The sequence below is a fragment of the Xiphophorus maculatus genome, chromosome 18, assembly GCF_002775205.1.
Source record: "Xiphophorus maculatus strain JP 163 A chromosome 18, X_maculatus-5.0-male, whole genome shotgun sequence".
Classification (NCBI taxonomy): Eukaryota; Metazoa; Chordata; class Actinopteri; order Cyprinodontiformes; family Poeciliidae; genus Xiphophorus; species Xiphophorus maculatus.
Window position 1 is genome coordinate 13,417,541 of NC_036460.1, and position 22,009 is coordinate 13,439,549.

At 38.4% G+C, this 22,009-nt stretch overlaps 2 protein-coding genes across 3 annotated transcripts; both read right to left on the reverse strand.

Moving 5' to 3' along the window:
• Positions 1 to 516: 516 nt before the first annotated feature.
• Positions 517 to 14,658, reverse strand: akt2 (AKT serine/threonine kinase 2). 2 transcript variants are annotated; one of them, XM_005807950.3, is made up of 14 exons: positions 14,379 to 14,658; positions 12,370 to 12,524; positions 9,868 to 9,999; positions 9,683 to 9,794; positions 8,679 to 8,832; positions 8,030 to 8,161; positions 7,852 to 7,917; positions 7,694 to 7,762; positions 7,336 to 7,458; positions 6,563 to 6,691; positions 5,927 to 6,141; positions 4,105 to 4,192; positions 3,909 to 4,011; positions 517 to 3,787 (listed from the first exon to the last, which is right to left on the reverse strand). In XM_005807950.3, exons 2-14 carry the CDS (start codon positions 12,413 to 12,415, stop codon positions 3,708 to 3,710), a joined length of 1,449 nt encoding a protein of 482 aa, XP_005808007.1. In that variant the 5' UTR covers positions 12,416 to 12,524; positions 14,379 to 14,658; the 3' UTR covers positions 517 to 3,707. The 2 variants fall into 2 exon arrangements, with proteins under 2 accessions (XP_005808007.1, XP_005808006.1); XM_005807949.3 differs by having other exon boundaries at positions 14,230 to 14,658.
• A 238-nt stretch (positions 14,659 to 14,896) lies between these two features.
• On the reverse strand, positions 14,897 to 21,561 carry dhx40 (DEAH-box helicase 40). Its single transcript, XM_005807964.2, has 17 exons — positions 21,210 to 21,561; positions 20,392 to 20,537; positions 20,191 to 20,310; positions 19,874 to 20,110; positions 19,721 to 19,787; positions 19,094 to 19,225; positions 18,899 to 18,998; positions 18,055 to 18,141; positions 17,781 to 17,963; positions 17,618 to 17,698; positions 17,383 to 17,540; positions 17,055 to 17,169; positions 16,867 to 16,975; positions 16,384 to 16,478; positions 16,198 to 16,267; positions 15,872 to 16,100; positions 14,897 to 15,083 (listed from the first exon to the last, which is right to left on the reverse strand). The coding sequence occupies exons 1-17, from the start codon at positions 21,379 to 21,381 to the stop codon at positions 14,962 to 14,964; spliced, it is 2,223 nt and encodes a 740-aa protein (XP_005808021.1). The 5' UTR covers positions 21,382 to 21,561; the 3' UTR covers positions 14,897 to 14,961.
• Positions 21,562 to 22,009: the final 448 nt, after the last annotated feature.

Genomic DNA, 22,009 nt, shown 5'->3' on the forward strand with positions numbered 1-22,009 from the left:
TGTCGTTTCATGCTCGTCCAGGAGGGGTGTATCATACAAGTCAATGACTCTATGTAATCTGATGGATTTCCTTAGAAAACATTTTAAGCTATTTTGAATAATAAACTGAACTTGATGCGCTGTTTGATAACTGGGATCAGTTGGAATGTGACCGAATTGAACAAACTTTTATAAAAAGCCATAGGGTGACATTTGTTGTTAATTGGCACTCAACTGAAATTAACCTCTAGAAGCAGGAGATCGCTTCATTAATTACAGTCATAATCAGCCTGATTTTAGTAGAGTCAACTGGCACAACAGGCATCAAAACAAGGGCAATATTTTTATCAGAAAACATTAAACCACTTGCATTAAACGAGATTGGATTATGTCCAAGATTGCTCAAATGTCATTTGTGAAAAACAGAAAATACAGTTGGTGAGAGATTGGAGATTGTAGTTATTGTAATTTAGTAGCATATAAAGTGAACAGATTTCTCATTAAGTGAAAACAGAGCATAAAAGACACAGACACAGGTTTGATCAGTAAAAAGGTTTACTGGCACATTATAGTTGCAAATATAAGCTACCATACTGTAGCAGGTATCACCCGTTACATTGTAAAGTCTTAAAAGGGGTTGGGAATTCTGGCTAGGACAGCGTCCTCCCTTTAAAGATTGTTTTTTTTTGTTTTTTTCATTGCCCTCTGAGCATCAATTAAAAAATAAAATAAAATGTCTCTGTAACACCAGAATCAGGTATGACATTCCTGACCGTTGATCACATTCAGATATACAGAGAAACATGTTAACCATGGTAAAGCTGCAAATCAAACACTACAAAGCTACAGGCCTCCCCTTCTACTAATGCTGCATTCACCAGCAAGCTTCTTTTTTTTCCTTTTTTTTTTTTTGGTATTTACATAATAATGAAGAGGCACTTGTTGTGCCAGTGTACGCCTACAGGAGAGGTCAGGGGTGTTCACTTGCATGTTCAGCTGTGAAGCATTGCTTAAAGCGTGGCCAACAGAGAGGTTCAATCTATGGCTTCACCACCAAGTTTAAAGAGTCCGGCAGCATCCCCTTGTGGCCATGATAGCAATGAAGGCAAATCCACAGTGGAGTCCATCAGTGCAATGGTTCTGATATCGGGCCCTGCCAAAGCAGGACTCCAGGACAGAGTATGATGACTGTGCCTGAGCCAGTGAGAAGAGGTGCTGGAGTTGTTTCAGCATAAATCAAAGCCATTTGATCACGGTATTGTCTGCAGGAACTGAGGCCACCCCATGGTCTTTGCTGTGTTGAAAAGCTGCTGTTTTTTCCTGTGTTTGAATCACTACGTTCACTCAAGCATCTAAACAGGCACGCTCTTTCACTCGAATCAAGCACACGAACTTAAAGTCACCAACAAACAAGCAAAAATAAAAACTAACTCAAATAAAAATCACACAAACATAAATTAATGTGACAAGAGAGAAATCTTGGAGGACGCTAATTTGTTCATGCGAAACCTTCAAACACGTTAAGTAGTCAATGTTCTGCAATGTCTGTAGGAGAAAGCATTAAAAGGATAGTTTTCTTATAATCAGTGCTACTGAGTTTATGACTAGCTGATGCTGTTCTTAACTCAAAAACTATCAGGGAAAAATTAAGTTCAGGATTTATGAAGTTTAGTCAAATTTAGGGCAGTTTGTTAATACTTATGCCTTAAGAATGTAAGGTAATATAAACAGAATATGAATTACAATTTCTCCATTCCAATGTAAATTTTTAAATTGTAATTTAAAAGGGCTTTTTGGCTAAATATGGACCTAGCCTATCATTTCTCTAATGGTATCCCCTTGAAGTTAAAAACTTAAAAGAGTTTAAGAAAAACAAAAACATAAAGAAAGCAGTTCAAAAAAACTTTAATATATTCATATTTTTATATGATGTACTTTAAACCAGACAATCTGTCTTGCAAAATTTGAGAAATGGACAAAAAGGGAGGAAAACTCAACAAACAAAAACATGAAACAGAAAAAAAAAATGTTTTGATGTTCTTTTGTCACGACTTAAAAAAAAAAAGCGAGATCTCTTCCAGCATCACAACATAAAAGTTTGAGTCAGCTTCTCTCAATCATGTGCCTTCACGACTAAAAGTATGCAGGTTTTCTCTTGAAACTAATACAGCTGATGTTTGGGCAGTTCCTCCTTTTTACAGATGAATTAAAGGCAGGTTGAACAGGTCACACTATTGCTTCAAACATACAACTACATACATTTTAAGTGCTCAGACACTTAAGGAAACAAATCAGGTTCTAAATGTGAAACGTTGAATCAAATCAACAAGATAAATGTCCAAAAAGTCACTTTGAATGATTTAGACTTTTTTTTTTTAATGAAGGGAGAAATTAAAAGCTAGGTTTAAAAATACTTAAAGACGTTGCACTGATATAAAAAAAAAATATATTGCTGAATAACCATCTCAGCAAGGGAGGAAGTTTTACAGAACAAAAGACAGAGTAAATACTTAAAACGGGACATTTTCTGGACAGGTCCAGGAAAACTGGGGTCAGAGTTTTATTCAGTCTTTATCAATATGTACACATGGAGAAACTAGCCTGGATTTTCTTTCTACAAAACCAGAGACTAGCTGGAATCTGAGTTTACAAACCTGGACTCCACGTGAATGAGCGCTGCATCACATTAGCGAATGCAGTTTCGACAGCAAAGGTAAGCCATGCAATAAGGTCTGTTTGTTTGTCTTGACTGAGACAATTTAACAGCCAGCAATCAGAACAGCAATCTTAAACTACACGGCTTCAAAATGAAAAACAGCCCACTGAGTGTGTTGCGTAGTGTGTCCTCTCTCGCCCATGTTCCAGCAAAACGTTTAGTTTAAAAACATGCATAAAAAAAACGACACAAATGGATGGCTGACGATTCAAGCTGTTGTTCACTCGTTCCTCTTGCGCTCTCTCTGCACACACGCATACATTCATATCCTCTCGCCCATCCGCATATACACCCTGTGCAGTGCAAACACCGTAATGGCAACTCTCCTCATCGTCCCCCGTGTCCTTGTCCCCCCCTCCCCCCTTGCTGTAGGGAAACCCTACACTTGATTTGTAACAGCAAGTTCCAGAAAGGGCACTTGTTATTTTTCTTTTTAATCAAAAAAAAAAAGAAAAAAATTTGAAATATGGCTTTACATTTAAAACCGTAACTGATGAAATAATAATAATTAAAAAAAAGTTGTTTCCCCTCCCTCAAATATTTTTCATTTTCCAAATTCAGATTACACTTTTTTAAATTCTACCAAGTTTGATGATGTAAATATGTAGTTTAAGCATGGGTCATTTGTTGTGCGTGTGTGTGAGGACCTTAGGTACAGCTGGTAAAGATGAGGGACTTGCTGGCATAACCTGGTTTGAAGTGTAAAGGCTTTGATGTGGTGTTGCAGAGGTCCAGCAGGACGTGCAGAGACAAAGCTGCCAGTCTATTCAAACAAACCTGCTGAGCTCGGTCAGGCATGGGCCGTGTGTTGAATTCATACTTTATAAACTATATATTTTTTCTCCATAATTTACCTGTAATTGTGTCAAAAGACAGAATGAAAAATGTGCCTTGTGCCACTTTTTTTTTTTGTTTGTTTTGTGTCATTTTTTTTTATTCCTCACCAGTGCAAGGGTGCATGTGGGATTGGGATTGTGAGCCAGCCTGCCTGCTTGTTCATGAGTCTTAGTGATCATTCCCGTATGCTGGCAGAGTATGAGAACTGAGGGAAGTGTGTACGCTGATCTGAATCCTCAACATCTAAGCTGTCATCTGGAGTGTACACACAGAGAGTGAGAGAGAGAGAAGGAGAGGGAGGAGACAAACATTGGAAGTTAAAAACAGATGTAAAAGATCAGAGTTACACTCAAAAATTCAAAGCATATTTGCTTACACTTGTCTGGAGGAGTTATTGTAATAGATTGTGCTGTGAACTCATCATCGAAGTAACGAGTGTCTGTCTCTGATGTTACTTGGGGCTTGAAGGGTGGGATAAGCTGAGAAAATAGACAAAAAGAAAAACAATCACTTTACAAACTGCCGCCTTATGTTAAGTATCACATCACATATTTCTGTTTCAGTCCTCTCACTTTTTTTTCAATCACGTCCTGCCAGTTTATCAAGGCAAAGAACTTGTGGGTCATTACATCTTTGGCATCGTCTGGTCCACCTCCAAGCCTGTTAAAGGAAAACAACATTACTATCACCGCCATGTATGTACCGGCTATAAATAAACACGCAAACATGGCTATCAGAAACGAGCAGCGAGTGACGCTGAACAGTTTCAAAACAAATTTAGTGCGTGTTTTTTAGTAAGCCTGCAGGCACAGCTCAGGGTGCTAATATTAGCAGTTCTCCTGCGACTGGCAGAAACATGGGGACTTGACCAAAACAACAATCAATTATGTGCCTGCTTAAAACCATTACCCAGAACCGAAAACAATCAGCGAGGTACATGGGCTGCAATAACATTATTACTTTGTTTATAGCTGAGCTGCCAAGCACACTCAGCAAAACATTAACTGCAGCAAAGTGTCAACCCCAAATAAAGAACATTTTCTGAGGCTTTACAGCTCTTTCTTTGAGAGATTAATCTATCAGCAAATGAATGAGCACAAACAGCAGATCTAATTTTATTCTTATATTTTTAAATCACCAAATCCCACCATGAACATTTACTCCTCCTTAAACAGTCCAACAAAAGAGATGATAACCCACGGAGACAGAATTTTAAATGATAAAATAGACGAGTAAAAATAAAAAATTTAAATTTTGCTTTATGCCTGGTTTCCTGTAGCACCTTGTATCTTAACACAGTGACACAAGCACCAATCGCTTTGCTTAGTCAACCTATAGTGGCGTTCAGAAGAAGTTATCTGTGTTTATTATGTGTGAGGTTGGTATGAACATGCGCTGGTGTTTACATGAGGTGTGTTTCCACTGCAATAACCTGTTTCAGGAACCAGGGTTGTTTTCCTGGGGATATTTCTGAACCTCTATTGTTTCCTCTAAGAACCAAAGCCAAACCAGATTACCAGGAAATCTACCCTAGTAAATGGTCCTGATAGGGAGGCACATTTTCTTAAGTTCGACAGGAGTAATTCAATGTTTTTCTTACATTCAAATTTCATAATATAGTCAGTTTTTCAAACTTTCCTAGAAATTTCTCATAAATGGTTTGTTGTACAGACTACAATTATTAAAATTTGTGAATGTACCAAGTTTAAAGGGATGCTTCCAACATTTCAAAGTGTCAATGTGAAATAAAAACAATAAAATGGAGATTTTGACAACAGAACGTCGGCCTTTAGCCCTTTTAGTGTGACACCGAAGAGGAGCGCGGTGAATGCGGTTTCTGAAACCTTACACAAAAAAACCTCGCGTAAGCGCACGTGGGGTCAGTGCGACCTGTCGGTCCAAATGACCCGGTCTTGCAACCGGAGCCGATTCTTTTCTCTTCTCTGCTCCTAAAGCATGTAAACAGGAAGTCTACAGCAGTTATGCATTTCATAAAAAGGTGAAAGGCGTCTTTAAAACATGTGGAGTGTAATAGATGGAACAAAATTAATCAGTTAGGGATTTATTGTTGAAGATTACGGCTTTTTTCATCACAATTGGAGCCTTTCTAATTACATGATTTGTCATTACTTTTAGTGACAAACTACCTAAAAGCCTCTAAGTCAAGTGGAAAACCTAATAATTCAGATGTTATATGTCTTAAAAAATTTGGAAAGCTGTAGCTTTCTTTAAGCATGTGTTTTATTTAAATAGAAGCACAAAAACAATTAGTCTTCCTGTAACACACACTTATATATGATTGGAATAGTTTAGTTTTAAGTCATACCTGCACAATTTCCTTTATTTGTTAATATTTGCTATGAGTTATAAACTACAGTGAATCAGATCACCAACCTTTGTTTGGGATCTTTTTTCAGCAGGCCTGCCAGCAGGGCCTTGCCCTCCGGCGCCAGGGTCTTCGGGAAGCGGATCTCCTCCATGAGGATGAGCTCAAACAGACGCTCGTGGTCCTGGTTGTAGAACGGTAACCGACCACACATCATCTCATACATCACCACTCCCAGTCCCCACCAGTCCACGGCACGGCCATAGTCGTTGTCCTCCAGTACCTGACGGAGAGCAGAAAAAAAGGAACATTCGATTACGAAAGAAAACAAACTTAAAAAAAAAAAGGAAGTAGCCATGAAGACCTTTTGTTCTCTGGTTACGTTGCCATTTTAAATGGAATTACTTCACATAAAGTTAAAGAGTAACTCTTAATAATTTAAAAATAGGCATACACGTGAATGCTAACTACTAATATAGTTTATGAGTTTATCATACCTCACAAAGCAAAATATATAAATTCTTTTTTTTTTATGACAGTAATGCAAGACATAAATGGGTTTAAATGATATGATGTTTACTCAGTGTTACTCTTTATGTATCATTTCCCATTTTTTTTGCTTTTCAGGTATCATTTTTTTAAACGTCACCCTACCAACACGTTTCTGTTTCCTTTTCTGATCACCAGAAGGACGAAGACTTTACCTCTGGCGCCAGGTACTCTGGAGTTCCACAGAAGGTTTTCATGGTGGCACCGTCTGTAATTCCCTCCTTACACAGCCCAAAGTCTGTTATCTTTATGTGGCCGTCTTTGTCCAACATCAGGTTCTCCAGCTGCGCATGAAAAGATCCAATTTAAAGTTAAATCACTTCAGCAGTATGGCTGGCAGAGAAATGGAAAAACTAGAGAAAGCTTTCCTCCTGCACCTTTCTCTGAAGGTTGAGCTGCTGATTATGATTTTTACTGTTTCTCTTTTGACTTTCTGAGGACTATAACACTTAAGAGAAGATATATGCTGCAGGTTTTTTTATTCTAACACACAATGTAAATTAGATGCAGGATTATTCCTAGAATAAAAGCATATTTCCTTAACATATTCTACAAAATAAAACTACAAAACTGCATCTAAAAGCTTATGCTGGAAATGGGCCCATGAGTCCCAATAAGGCTTATTTTATATGAAGAAAGATAAAATAAGCAAACATAATGAGTTGATATTTATTGCCTGAAACTTGACCATTTCAGTTCACTGCCGGACTGATTGGCTTTAAATAGAGATGCACCAATGACTTTTAAACCAACAACTGCTCAAAGTTCAAACTGAAAGAGGAATAACTGAGCTTCAGCTTAAAATGCTGCGGTTTCACACTGCAAAAAATCTCCCTCCCTCTTGAAACTCAACAGCAGTCCAATCACTCTGAACAGTTTACATCTATTTATCACAATCTGTGCGTCATTAAATCAAGAAACAAATTACCTTTAAGTCCCTGTAAACAACATTGCGTGAGTGTAGATACTCCAGTGCTGATACTATTTCTGCACCATAGAACCGTGCTCTATCTTCTGTGAATATTCTGTCCCGGGATAAGTGAAAGAAGAGCTGCAAGAGAAATAACAATTTAAAAAATAATAATAATCTACAAGTCACGTGTCAGAATATGCATATTCAACATTTAAAGCCGTCTTACAAACTTAAAAACAGTAAAAGCAAACACGACATTTGCCAGATTTTTTTACAGCATAGCTGAATTTTAAAGCTAACTATACTTTTCATTTCAACCTCCACAACAGTAATATAGAACTATGATAACAAAAGGCAGAAAAGGAAGCCTTACTTCTCCTCCATTTGCATACTCCATCACGAAGCATAGCCGGTCGTGTGTTTGAAATGCATATTTTAGTGTCTGAAGAAGAGAGGAAAATGCGTGACTGGGTTTGAAGGATAAAACAGTGTAATGCTTACAAACAAACAGCTCAAGTACAGGTGACCCACCGTTAGAAAAGGATGCCGTGTGTTTTGGAGAACTCTGCTCTCTGTAACTGTGTGAGCCACCTCATCCTACATGAACACACACACACACACATGATTTTGGTCCATGTGGTGACAGAAAAACAACATGCTACTTCTCCAACACAGTTTAAAACAAAGGCTTTAATGTGATAGGATTTACTTTAGCAATGATGACTTCTTTGCGGAGGATTTTCATGGCATAGTACATCCCTGTAGCTTTCTCCTTAACCAAGATCACTTTTCCAAACGTCCCTTTGCCCAGCAGCTTCAGATAGTCAAAGTCACTCATAGTCTGGAGGAGAAAAGATGAATGTGTTTACTGTCCAACTAGCCTGAACTACTTTCTGTTTTTTAATGTATTTTCAACCAGAATCAATAAACTGGACATTATCTCAAACACCGGATGATGTCCGATGGTTCTAGTTGTGTGCTAGAATTTTTTTTTCATTCTGATATAGAGGGATATGTTTGCACTGGACGCAACATTTACAGAATACAATTTGAGTAAAGGTTGGGGAAAAAGAGAGATAAAGAAATATTTAACAATAGGTATAAAGCTAAGACAGTCAGTCTATAAATAAAATCTATAAAGCCAAAGTCAATTTCAGGTTTAGAATCAACGCAAAAAAAAAAAAGAAAGATAAAACATTTTGCTCTTCTTTATTTAAAGAATGCCCCCACCACCACCACCAAAAAAAGGCTTTGAGAAAGAGGCTTACAGTTTGAACAACTTGCTCAATAAAGATGAGCTTAGCTGGACAAACACAGCAAGCGATTGGCTGCCAGGCACTGCTTGAGCAAATACTAACCACTTTTGAACGGGATTTGCACATAGCAATTTCCATCTCCTCTGCGCCGCTGCTGTCGCTGGGTGAGCCAAATTTGATCTCCATGGGCTCCTCATCCTGCTGCTGACTCTTCAGGCTGTTTGCTACTGTCTGGATCACCTGCATCCATTCCTCCCTGACCCGGAAGGAAGCAGATGTCGACCTCGTCAAATCGAATCTTATTCCATGTCTAAATGACTCAGTGAAATGAAATCAAGTGACTGTGTGTGACAAACTTTTAAAACATCTTTAGTGAGATGAATGTTAAACTGAACAGTCCAAAATTCAGGGTTAAAATGTGATCAACCAACCTAAGTTTAGAGGATAATCTTTGTGTTTTTCAGCACGGAGCCTCTGGGATTTTCTACCCAATGACAATTTCTTTGGTTGGAGTTAAATAATCAGGTCTAATCTGGCACTGAATCCTATTTTAAGCAGGATGGATGTTCCTACTTTCATAAACTATAAGGATTTATCTCTACGTAGCAAAAACTACTTCAGTGTGTTTAAATTTGCTCTGTGTCTTTCTATCTTTACTTCCTTTAAAAGAAGTCAAAGTCATTACCAATCAAACATGTTAAACATAGTGCTGCAATGACACTGTAAACATGTGGTTTACGCTCTCATACATGTGGTGAGGAGCTCAGAAATGATGTTTGCTGGCTGTGTGTAATAACAGGCCGTCTAGTCGACATCCCAACAAATGTTTCACAGAGCTGACGTTTCCTTCTTTAAATGATTTTAGCTGACATATGTTTATGTGTGAGATAATAACATGCAAATATTTAGCTTGTGTTTCAGCATGACTGGTTTCAGTTTCAATTCACCACAGAAATAGAAGAAATGTTTTTATATTTAAAATATTTCCCCCCCCCCGCTGGTTCAGTGTGGTTAATTTTTTGCATTTGTAAGCTAGATTTTTAGTTGTTAAGAATTTTTTTTTTTTTTACCCATTTTATTAAGGTCAAATTTATGACAAGTCTTACCTCTCGCTGTTGGTCTCCACATGGAAAGTCCGCTCTATAACGGTGGTCCACTGCAGACATCGAATTACAAATGTGTTGGGCTTGGGGCGCTCCGTCTTCATCAGCTGGCACTCTACAGAGCACAGACACATCAGACACTCCAGACAAAACATGAAAACACAACGGCAGCCGGACGGGAAGCCAACCTGCGACGGAGAAGTTGTTGAGCGGTGGGAGGCTGAGGTCACTGGACACCTCCGGCTTGTCTTTGTATCCGATAAAGGATCCATCGCTCTTCAGGATGAAGTAGCGAGGTCGCCATGTTTTGATGTATTCACCTGGACACAAAAACACGAGAGATTGTGTCAGCGTTTCACCACTTCTTCTTTTGATATTTCTTTAATAGAAGGATGGTTTGGACTTTAGAGTGAAGTTCCATGAAAGTATCAGTCATAGTTTACTCATCTCTAACAGAACAACGTCTTACTGCCATTAACTTTTAAAAAAAGTGAATAAATCTTCAGAAGAGTGTAAGGCTAACAGCTAGTCAGAAGAACCAACTATTTTAGTATCTTAAAAATGTTTCTCCAAGGTATACATTGCTACGTCAGTCCCTCCAGAAAGTTGCGGCATTGATTGCAACTATTACTGCTCCTTCACTCATAATTCGCTAATTTTGGGCAGACTTCAAATTTTCACCAGTCATCGCAACTTTTCCACAAATCAGACCAATCACGTTAACGCTTTCCGTCTTCTCTGATGAATTCTGACCAATCCCTGAGACTCCTTAACTTTCTGTCTCACAATGTCTCTTGAAAGCTGAACCATCAAGACGAAAGTGTGTTTTATGCTAAACTGTAACGTTCTTCTTTTTTTTTTTTGTCAAAAACCTCTTTGAGATGCTCTGCGGGTTTTTCTTATACTGTGTAAACTTATCTTGTTAACATCAATAGCCAATATGGAATTATTCTTTTGCACTTTGACAACTCCTCAGGACGTAATTTCATTGGTATTAAGGGAGCTATTTATACAAGATAATTGAAAACGTTACTTGCGCTCAAAATTTCAACTATGTTAAGATACTGTCTTTTTTGTGTGCAACCATATTATGGCAAAAATAAAGCTAAAAAACGAAATTTTGATAGCAACCTTTTGAAAAAAAAGTCCAGCAAAATCAGTAACTTTGGACCATGATCACAAAAATACATCTCAACATCCTGGAAGGCTACAGAAGGGAATATTAATTGTTCCAGTCTCTCTAAAGACTGTCTTTAGGTTTGTTATCTTTCTCTAAGTCGAAAACATCCATCTTGTCACAGAAGGTTACACTGACAGCTGATGGTTGAATCAGTTTGACTGATCAGTGGATGAATTCATCTAGATATTTCCAACCCAACTAAGAAGCATATGGCTTTATTTTACGAGAGGTAAGATAACTGCAGCTACTACCTTCACAAAATTTCTCTTACAAAAATAAGGAAAGTATCCCTTTAAGTTTTCCCTGTGAACAAAAACTAGTGTGGAGTCTTTAAATGGTGGGATCCCTCCTTGTTTCAGCACAATTAACAAGTCAAGTCAGCATTTCCATGGGGAAAGGACCGGGTTCGACAAGGCAAGTCTGCATAGCCCACTTTATATTAGTTCCCCATCTTATATTGAGAGGTGTGGAAGAAATGTATTTTTCTGGAAATTGAAACTTTACTCCTGGGATGAGAGTAATAATGACATACTATATATGCCCCAGTACACTGTGTGCCATTAAGTTTACTGACATAAATATTGTGAACCCATTAAATGATGACAACAGAAGGAGAAGAAAAGAGAAACTGTGAAATATAAGGATAGACAGCATACTGTTAGAGTTATAATACATTGTAAGGAGAACATTGTAAAGAGACAGCATTGCTTTTTGTGTCTGACAGCTCAAACATTAAAGCTGAAAAACAGCCGTTTTGTAATGAATACCACATGCAGGAAAATAACTTCAAAAAATAGCTTTAGTTTGGCACTGAGCTACCAAACCGTGATAATGTGACATCAGAAAAACACTAATGAAGCAAGCTTATTGTTTCTGACATGAACTACACTGTCATTTGTTGTTTAGCAATCTATAGTTTGTTGAAAATGGACCCAATGCAACAAAGCGTACTCATAAATATAACGTTTTCACACATTTGTTGAGGTTTTTTTTGACACAAAACTAGCAAGATTGTTTAAAAAGTCTTTTTTTCCCCCTTTTTGTTATAATAAAGGCTAATGGAGCTTTTCATAATTTTACTCTTATTGTATTAGTAGACAGGCTAACTTCCTGTTTGATTGTTTCTTGGAAACAACACAATCCACAGGACAAAACAGATCAAGGAATTGTTGAAGCTCATCACTATAAAAAATTGCAATAAAACTTAAAAGAAAGCTAAATGGCAAAACATACTAAATTTTATAGTGCTTTTAAAGTCATATCGACCACTCAAAACACTCTACACTCGTCACATTCACCCAAACCCACTCACTTATGTGCACACCTCCAGCAAAAAAATCATTTCTCAATAGCAGAGGCTCCAGACTCTCTCTATGAATGGAAGCGAAAAATAAGGAGCTGGTTTTCATTAGGCTACTATTTCATGCTGTATGTAACACACATATGGATTCAAATATATTTTGCTACTGTATATTCAAATATTTTATGGTAGACACACAGAGCCTCCTACCTCTCTTGTGGAGCCATCCTTCTTTAACAACAGTGACTTCATCCATGCTGGGGCAGAAGGCTGTTGGGGCAGGTAGGGGGCTGCAGGGAAGCTGATGGAAACTGGTCTTATTAGGTAAGTGCCTCACAGTAGCTTAAGATTATATGATACAACACCTGGAGGACAAAACAAAAAATAAAAAAAAGACTTGTGAAGAAAAACAAACTGTTGATTAAAAAAAATAAGCATCTTATAAAGAGATTAGGAGAGCACTCTACACATGTATTTGTAGTCGACATTAGAAAACACCCAACAGAAAACATAGCCACGGGCCATAGAGACATAAAGGAAAAGAGAAAAACAAACAAGACACAGAACCCAAAAGAAGTAAAACTACAACCGTTGAGACAAAGGTTAAGACATAAAGTGAAAGCAATGTATGAAGGTAGCATATTTTCTCTCACATGTCTCTGAGAGCTGACAACATAGCAACCTACTTGGAAAATAAATCACCCTCTTAAGCACTCTGGTGTCCTGAAATACAACTCCACAACACTGAAATCTGCACACCATCATCATAAACCAGTTGGGTTGATCATGCAAAGCTGCATATTGTAACCTTGGTCTTCTAACCTTTATGGTATGTCTAAAAAAAAAACAAAAAAAAAACATGGCTGCTGTTTTTGAATTCCAGTGGTGCCATGTAAACCTTATAAGGTGCTCCAAGTCAATGATCAAACAGAGAGAACGATACAAAGCTCTTCATTTAAAATGCAACGGTCTTCTCTTTTGATTTTGGTAACTGTTAGTGGACAGCCCCGGATCCAGGGTCAGCCCAGAATCAACAGCTTAAGTTAGATAATAGGTTTACCAGAATTTCAGGGAAATTCAGTGAAAATTACAGAGCTAAAAACAATTAGACATAAGAAAACACTTTAGAAAAGATATAGAGTGGTACAGTGGAGAACGTCATAAATAAATAAAGGCAACAAAAACCCAATATAATATAAAAAGATAATATGTTAGGTTTCAAAAAATCTTTAGTTATAATAAAAAAGATCTTCACGCAAACATGAAAATGTTGGGGAAAAAATCCAAACCAATCATACATGTCAACATATTGCTTGTTGCTTTTTTTTTTAACCAATGTGGAAATAAAATAATAAATAATTATTAAAATCCCCTAAAAGCCATATTGAGCAGACACGTTTTTAGTTTTCTTTTTTAAAACATACAGCCGCAAAGGCTGTTTGAACTGCTTTGTTTACCAAGATAAAAACAGATAAGGCTTCTCTCGACTTCAGACCTTTTATAGCTCCCCATAGTTATCTACGCTGCGAGTGCACAGAGTACTACTAGGTAATTGCTTTTTGAGATAGTAAATAAGAAAGCCAACCTTTCACTGTAAACAGGTTTGTCCTCGCAAAGAAAAAAAAAACACATGACAGTTGCTGAAGTTTACGCAATATTGTTTTGCGGCTTTAAAACCACAACTAAGCAGGAAAAGATACTGAACACGTAAAGACAGCAAATAATGCGTAAAACTACCTTTTTTTACAAACCCATACATTACTACAATCAGCCCACTGTAATACAGTAACGTAAACACAGCCACAGCGTTGGAGGGTGGTAGCTAGCTAACACAGTCACCAATCTTTCAGCTTTTAATGTGCATTTAATGTGCTTTTAATGTATTATGGACATGACTAATATAACCTTAAAGGTATTTCAAACAACATTAAAAAATACGGACAAAGACCAGAACACTGACCAAGGGCGCATTAAGATCAAACAAGGCATCTAGCCAAAACATATTTTTAAGCTAACAGCTAGTTAGCATGTTAGCCACCTGCGCTAGTTCTCATTAATATCTACCCTTACCTCGACTTCGGAGGCAAAAAATATCCGCAACCGTGGCTTTCCGAAGAACCTCTGAGCTAAGCTGCACGATGCGCCGACAAGTTACGGTTGGGAGCTTGTGTGTACTGAACTCTGTCAATGATCACACAGCTTTAGCGCACACTGCTCACCGAGCTTGTTTTCTTCTCTCGCAGCGGCGGAGACGGGCAGGAGCGGCGGCGTGCTCGGTCAGAAGCTGCGGCACTCTTTTACCTAAGCAAGCAGAGTGGTGTATAAAGTCCACTCAAGTGGGAACGGAGGTCGTTATTGGTGGCCGAACCGAGTTTATAACTTAAGACAAACAAGCCGCTTCTCTCTACGGGTTTAATGCGGTTAGTCGCTTGCTTAGCACAGAAGCCCTCCGTCTGAGTGTCACTACCAACAGCCCTGCAGACGCACACAATGGGAAGTGACGTCCAGCAAGCAGAGGGTCCACTGTACCTGAACGGTCGGTGTGAAAGTACACCACGTACTGCAGAGTGACCTTAACCTCAAGTCGTCTATGCAAAGCTGGAGCAGACTTTCTGACACACGGGCTGGGGAAAAAAAAAATAATATAAAGAAAATTCAACAATCTAATATTTAACATGAGCTGCCATTTCTCTTCCTTTCTATGTATTTGCGAAATAAATACAGATGCAGTGTGTTATTTTGTTTTTATTAAAAATTGCTTAAAAAGTGCAGATTACACCAAATAAAAACAGGCTGTTTCGCTCAGAGAGCTTTATTTTGCTGTCTTTGTTGCTTCCTTTGCAGGTAGCGAGCTCGAGCCTCGCTGACTGTGGCCTCATTGTTGCGTTTCTCCAGTTTCTTCATGACATCTTCAGCAGAAGCCTCTGTGGAAGGACACATTAATTATACATAATTACTTTTTCAGACAAAAACATGTTACTGAAACAAGATTTCAAGTGGACAATTACACAATCCCATTCCTCAGAGTACAGATCTATTGGCCACACCTGATCAAAGAAGACCATGGGGACTGTGAAAGGGGTCAAGCAGAGACTGTGCTTTAAGAGGGAACTAAAGCAAATATGACTCTTTATCTGTGTCCTACAAGAAGGCCCTGCAGAGGACAGTGAGGGCAGCTGAATAAGTCATTGCAGTGGCTCTAACTTCTAAGTGTCTCTCTGAGCTGCTGCCATTCAGCAAACAGTATCCCAATATCAAACACAGAACAAAGAAACTGTTACACCGCTTTTGGACTCAAACTATTCAAATCTGATCATTGCTGTTAAGACATTCACTTAATATATTGCCATTACTTTAAAATGTTTTAATCTGTTCCAAATTTTCTTGTCAACAGATTTTTTTTTTTTTTTGCACAAATCTGTTATAGAGCCAAGAGAAAAGGCTTCTTGTTTACGGTTTGTTACACTGAATGGCATAATATGGGGAATAAAGTGCTTGCATTCCGAGTTGAATGTGGGCACAAAAACACAATTCTCCAGGAGATGTTTTACATTAGCAAGTACAATTTCATGAAAAGTCAAAACAATTTGGTATTTTCTTCTCTAATCTTGTTTTTAGTCAATTTATGAATATATTTAATCACAGATTAGAAGAAAAATAAATAAAACAGAAAACACAACTGTCTAAACATCTAAATTAATACTTTGGACACCTTGTTGTCTTTTCGCCGCTTCTCTGCTCTCCCATTTCACCATCTCGTCTTCTGTAACTTCTTGTCTTGCCACACTGCTCAGCTCATACACGTCCACTTCATGAAGTTTGGGTAATAAATCTTTAACCCACTCATAGCGAATAGGACACACCGTCCTGATGTACATCTTGGAGGTCACCAGCACATCATGGAAGATGACCCAGTTCAGCTCGACGTCCTGCTCAAACAACTTAAAACAACAACGAATAGCGCTTAGGCAGGTATGTTAACAATAACGTTAATTTTTGTTACTGTCTTAAAGTGAAGTACAGAAAAAGAATGCTTACTGATGATGACGGATGAATGTGAACCATAGATCCGTGGCCGTCCATTGTGCAAAACACTTTTCCAACAGATCTGTTCAAGAAAAAAAATATGGTTGATTCACAACTAAAACAAATCTAAACAATATTTTCTATTTGAGATTAACAAGTGAGTAGTGAATCCCACCATCTCGCTAATATTAGTGATACCTTCTGGCAACATTGGTGAAGTATCCGGCGCAAAGGCACCGTCTGAAGAGTTCACTTTTATTCCCGTCAAAAGTTTCAAAAGGAAAATCTCTCCTCTGAAAAATAAGTTTTAAGTTACGTTTTTCAAAAGTATGAGATAGTTCAATTATAATGCAATGTGATTATAAAGATGTATATTTACATAGTACATGTAAAAATGTTGACAATTCTGCTAAAAGTCTGTAGCTGTATACACAATAATGAAAAAAAGCAGAGTAAAATTATGTAAACATAAATTAACCAAAATTGGTATAAACTGTAATGCATGATCAATAATAGAGGACAAATTACTCACCTGGTTTGATATGCAATAATACAACACTTATTTTCTTGTTTTTCCTGCTATTATTGTTTCCTTGCAAGAGTGAACAAAATATTTTGATTTTGTTCACTTTGTTCCTACTTCTTCATCCCACATGAAGAAGTAGGATGTGGATGTTGTACCTGCTGGAGGCGGAGGAGGATCTCTCTCAGCTGAGTCTCCACACTAAAAGCTGACTTCAGCGCCCTCCAATGGATCCAGTTCTCCTTGCACCAGCCTGATGGCCTGTCACTGCAGAAAGGGGAAATGTGAATACAAAACATGGCCAGACATTTTAGTTGCACAGGACCTTGCTATATGCTTTCCTTACCTGGATTTGCAGGCGTTAAACACACTAAGAAGAGTGGCAAAATCGTTCATGCTGCCGGTTTTAGCAGCCAGTTCTCTATGCTGCTTCGCTGCCTCTTTTTGCTTGTCAGGTTGACCTACAGGGGAAAAAAAGGAGAGATCAATAAGAGACACATCTCATGTCTTTATTAAACACCTGATTTTATACTCCTGCACATAATTTTCCAAAGGCCGAAACAGTGGCATTACTAACTATTCCCTTAGACCATTTCTTATCGTCTCATGTTCTCCAAGATATATTTTATTTTTCACTGGAAGTTTTCATATTATAAGAAGCTTCAGCCACCGACCTGGCCTAATGAAGATGTTCTCCACAGACAGCATGGCCGCCACAGGGAGCAGCAGGTCCTGGCAGCTCAGTGAGGCGGCTTTAAGCAGAGCCCTGGTGAGACCCGGGTGCAGAGGGAACTCCACCATAAGCTCCCCGAGCTTCGTCACCCTGCCTCTCCTGCATCAGAAAGGCAACGCCTCATAAAACGTCCGGAAGATCTGCAGAACAGAGGATCAATGTGTTCCAACACTCACCTGTCTATTGCATCAAACTGGTAGAGCTGTTTTAGCGCTTCAAGAATAAACCTTTCCTCTGGACAGTCCAGATAAGGAAACCTGGAATAAATCAACATTTCTCACTGAATAATTGATCAACCTTAAGCGGCAGAGAATCAAAGACACAAAACAAACCGTGTACCTGATAACATCATGAACTCCAAGACATTTCAGTGTGAGGATCACAGCGGTCAGACTCGTCCTCTGAATTTCAGGAATCGTGTATTCCGGCATGCATTTCTCCCAGAATCCCTTGGTATAGATCCGAAAGCACTTCCCAGCTGAGGTTCTCCCAGCTCGGCCCGCTCTCTGTTGAGCCTCGCTCCTGTTCAGAGAAAAGTCACACAATACCCAGTTCAATCTCTTTCCTCGTTGACAAGATCTGTCTCAAGGCAATGTTTGCCATCATAATTTACTTTGAAATTGGCACGACCTCCAACACGTCCATGCCCACCCTGGAGTTGTGGTTGAGCTGCTTCACAAAGCCGCTGTCTACGATGTACCTACATGACATAAATAAAGGAGAAACAGAAACCTGTCAGAGAGGAGCTATATTTGAAGGAACTGTATTCCAATCATGTCTTGTGCTAGCTAGGGTAACACACTTTCCTCAAAAAAAAAAAAAAAAAAAAAAAACAGTTCTGTGCCACTTTTACATTTTTGATAATTTGTAATAAAGGTCAGTAATAAAGTGAATAACTTAAAACACAAAACCCAGCTTCCAATGCTTCTACTGTTAACTCACCAGTATTGTACATTAAGTATATACTTATTTGCAGTCCTACTGAAAATATATATATAAAAACAAAATCTTAACGTTCCTAGCAAACTTGACCTACTTCCAAGCGGCAGGGAAAGCGACTAAAGTTAATGGGGTAAAGAATTTAGAGACAAACTTTACCAACAGACTAATGGGTTTTGGCTTGTGATTGTACCTGTAAAGAAACAACTATTTCATAATGTGTTTTTCTATTCTATCTTAAGAGATGTGCCCAAATTAAAAGTTGTCTTTTTTCTATAATTCTCTATAACTCTTCAGTGTGAGACCATGAGGTAAATGTAAGCAGTTAAGATGAAAACTGTGTTTCTGAGTTGTTAAATTCAGTCAGATGTCTCATTACTCTGCAACTTGCGCTAAAAAGACATTACAACAGGAAGGAATGTAGGGATTTGCAAATATATTGTAAGATTTTAGAAAAACGTTTCAACCTGTGGCACATATTTGTTTGGTACGCTTCCAGGAGGACAAGCTCGACTTACTTAATACCATTGATGGTGAGGGATGTTGCTGCAATGTTTGTTGCTACCACACACTTTCTGATTCCTGGAGGAGGAGCCTGAAAGATCTGCCTTTGCTGATCTGCAACAAGAACAAAAATGCCATCGACAGCTTGCAGTGAAGTCTATATCAGCGCAAATAACATACAGGTGTGGAAGCTACTTGAGGGGACGTACCAGTGGGCATGGATCCGTAAAGAGGTAAAATGAGAAGACCCTCCACGGTCCGGTCCTGCACGTCGTAGCGATAGTCTATATTTTCAGCTTTTTCGAACAACATGTCACAGGCATGCTCGATCTCTGACTGGCCTGTAATACACAGAGGACAAAGTGAACAGAAACCAAATTTTCACATTTTGTCACATTACAATCAAATACCTCAGCGCATTTCATTGGGATTTTTATTAGGAATGATTTCCACAGAATTGTGAGGTCAATAGAAAATACCAGGGAGAATGAATAAAAATCTAAAAAGTGAGGTCTGAGTGAACGTTTGTAGAATCGCATTTCTACAAAAGTGTATGTACGTACACTGCCCTACAGAGTATGTAGGTAACAGCAAACTAACCTTCACCTTAATTTCTTTCCATGACCCTTTCTATATTTCCGTAAGTGCACAATAGTTTCTGTCAAAAGATTCTCCCACCTCAGACGTGGATCTCTACATCTTTTCCAAAATCACTACTGATTAATGATCTTCTAGCACAACCTGTCCACATTTTGAAGGTTGAGGTAGTACCATAATAAAATGTGAGAAAATACTTTTTCAAGAGACTTACTATAATGACAATTATCACTACTTACCAGTCAAAAACACCAGAATATCGCCAGCCTCTTCACTGGTGTGCACGTCCAGGGCCACTTTCACCACCTGTAAAGCAAAAAAATGCAAAAGTCCATAAAAACCACAATAAAAAAAAACAACATGTGGAACTACACATGAACGAGACACAATACCTCTTTGACATAAAAGGTGCTTTCAACATCTTTTGGACCTACAGCCGTGCCAAACATGGATGCCACAGGGAAAACCCTCCCAGGAATTTCAAAGACCGGACAGTTGTTGAAGAAAGAAGAAAGTTTATCGGTTTCCAACGTGGCGGACATCACCACCACTTTAAGGGGAAAGGATCGTCCCTTCATGGCCTCACGGGGGTTAGAGAAAACCTTTTTTAATAAACCCAAAAGAATGTCCTGTAATGAGAAAAAGCAGCGGCTCAATACAACAGAGGGAGGAAGAGACTAAGCACACCTGCATAGTAACGTAAGCGTACCGTATTCAGACTGCGTTCATGGACTTCATCCAGTATTACAACGCTGTACTGGGAAAGCACCGGATCTGCCAGGACTTCTCGGAGCAAACATCCGTCTGTCATGTATTTCAGCACAGTGTCCTGCCACAAACAGTTGGTTTAGTCATACTGAACAGAAATGATTCAGTTAATTTTTCATGTAGGACAACAGTGATCACTCACTTGTGATGTGCAGTCATCAAATCGCACTTGGTATCCAATCTCTCTGCCCAGAGTGCACTTCATCTCCTGAGCGACCCTCTGAGCCACGGTGATGGCAGCCACACGACGAGGCTGGGTGACGCCAATCTTACCGTCCTTACAAAAACCTACTCACACAGACAAATTAAAGTAAAGAGTACAACTTAAAAAACAAAAGAAAAATAAGAAGAAAATGTTGATGATAAAACTAACAAAAAACATAGCTATTAAGATAAGCACATTTCACAAACATTGGAGATGTTCTATTACAACATTTAAAGAAAATAATGTTTTTTTTAGAGTATTTTTGACTCAAGCAAACACGTTATTCCGTACACAAAGTTCCTCATTAAGTTATGGAAAGAAAATATATTATTATTATAGACAAATATTTGACTTGTATTTGTTCATTTTGGAAGCTTCATTAATCCTCTAAATGCAAACACTTGTCACATATGATCGTTTTATTCTTGAAAGCAGTGGTTCCAATCACTAAACCCCAGGAACGTTCTCCACATTTTAGATTTGGTGACTGTGAAAATCACTAGAGTAAAATGAACTCACAATTTCTATTCATAACATTAGTTGGAGTTCATTTAAGCTTTGCTAAATGATGCATTATCCTGATGACAGTGGCCTGTTTTACGGGTTCATTCAGAAACGGTGTTCTGCTGCTCATAACAAGTGGTTATCTGAGCAGGACCCCGATCGCAACATTGGGGACTAGAGCAGTGAATCCTCAAAGACGGAGTTTCTCCAACACAGTAAAATAGAGTTTAGTTGTTCCAGCGACATCTTACCTGCCTGATGCAGGTACTGGGGGAGCTGTGTGGTTTTCCCGCTTCCAGTCTCTCCGGTCACTATGAGGAAAGTGCTGCTTCTGACCGCCTGAATCAGCTTGTTTTTGTGCTGGTATATTGGCAGCTGCTTCGGCTCGCAGTCTTTTGGAGTCCATCTCGTTTGTTTGGACATAACCGGGAACTTTAACTACCGAAGAAAAACTAAGACACACGGATAGACCTCAAGCTCCTCGAGCAAAGTAAAAGTTTCTGAATACGTTTCGAGGGGGAATAAAACTTCCCAACATTTTAAATCATGCATTGAAACGACGACATGATGATACCTCGAACACTTCCGTACACCGACTTATTCTAATCTGCCATTGGTTCTTCTCGGATCACATGACATAGAAGTACCTACCAAAATAAAATACTATACACTAAGCCAAAATGCCCAAATTTAATTCACACGCCAGACAAAAAACATATTTTTAGAACAAAACTTAAAGACGTCAAGGTGTATTCAAACATGCTAACCAATAAATAACATACTTAAGTTTGTGTCGCAATTTTAAGGAAAGTAACCATATTGTGCTTGCTAAAGACACAATCACAAATGTCACTGCATTTAAGGATTCTCTACAAATTTTGCACATCTAGAAGTTGTAATTATTCTTTGTAAATAATTCAAGCTAAACTAAACGCCAACATGTTATATGTAGTTAAATCATAAATTCTCTCTTGAATATCTGTATGAACTTTGGGCAAATCTAAAAGGAAAATTTTAATCTAATGTTTAAGGTTATTTGAGCCATCTAGAA

Excerpts from the sequence above, each read along its gene's own strand:
- akt2 (XM_005807950.3), bottom strand. The coding sequence starts at position 12,415 with ATGGATGAAGTCACTGTTGTTAAAGAAGGATGGCTCCACAAGAGAG. Across the intron at positions 7,918-8,029 it reads AAGAAGTCATCATTGCTAAA|GATGAGGTGGCTCACACAGT; the intron begins GTAAATCCTATC and ends GTGTTCATGTAG. Across the intron at positions 6,142-6,562 it reads CAGAGTACCTGGCGCCAGAG|GTACTGGAGGACAACGACTA; the intron begins GTAAAGTCTTCG and ends GCTCTCCGTCAG.
- dhx40 (XM_005807964.2), bottom strand. The coding sequence starts at position 21,381 with ATGTCCAAACAAACGAGATGGACTCCAAAAGACTGCGAGCCGAAGCAG. Across the intron at positions 20,311-20,391 it reads TTGATGACTGCACATCACAA|GACACTGTGCTGAAATACAT; the intron begins GTGAGTGATCAC and ends TGTTTGTGGCAG. Across the intron at positions 15,084-15,871 it reads AGCGGCGAAAAGACAACAAG|AGGCTTCTGCTGAAGATGTC; the intron begins GTGTCCAAAGTA and ends GTCCTTCCACAG.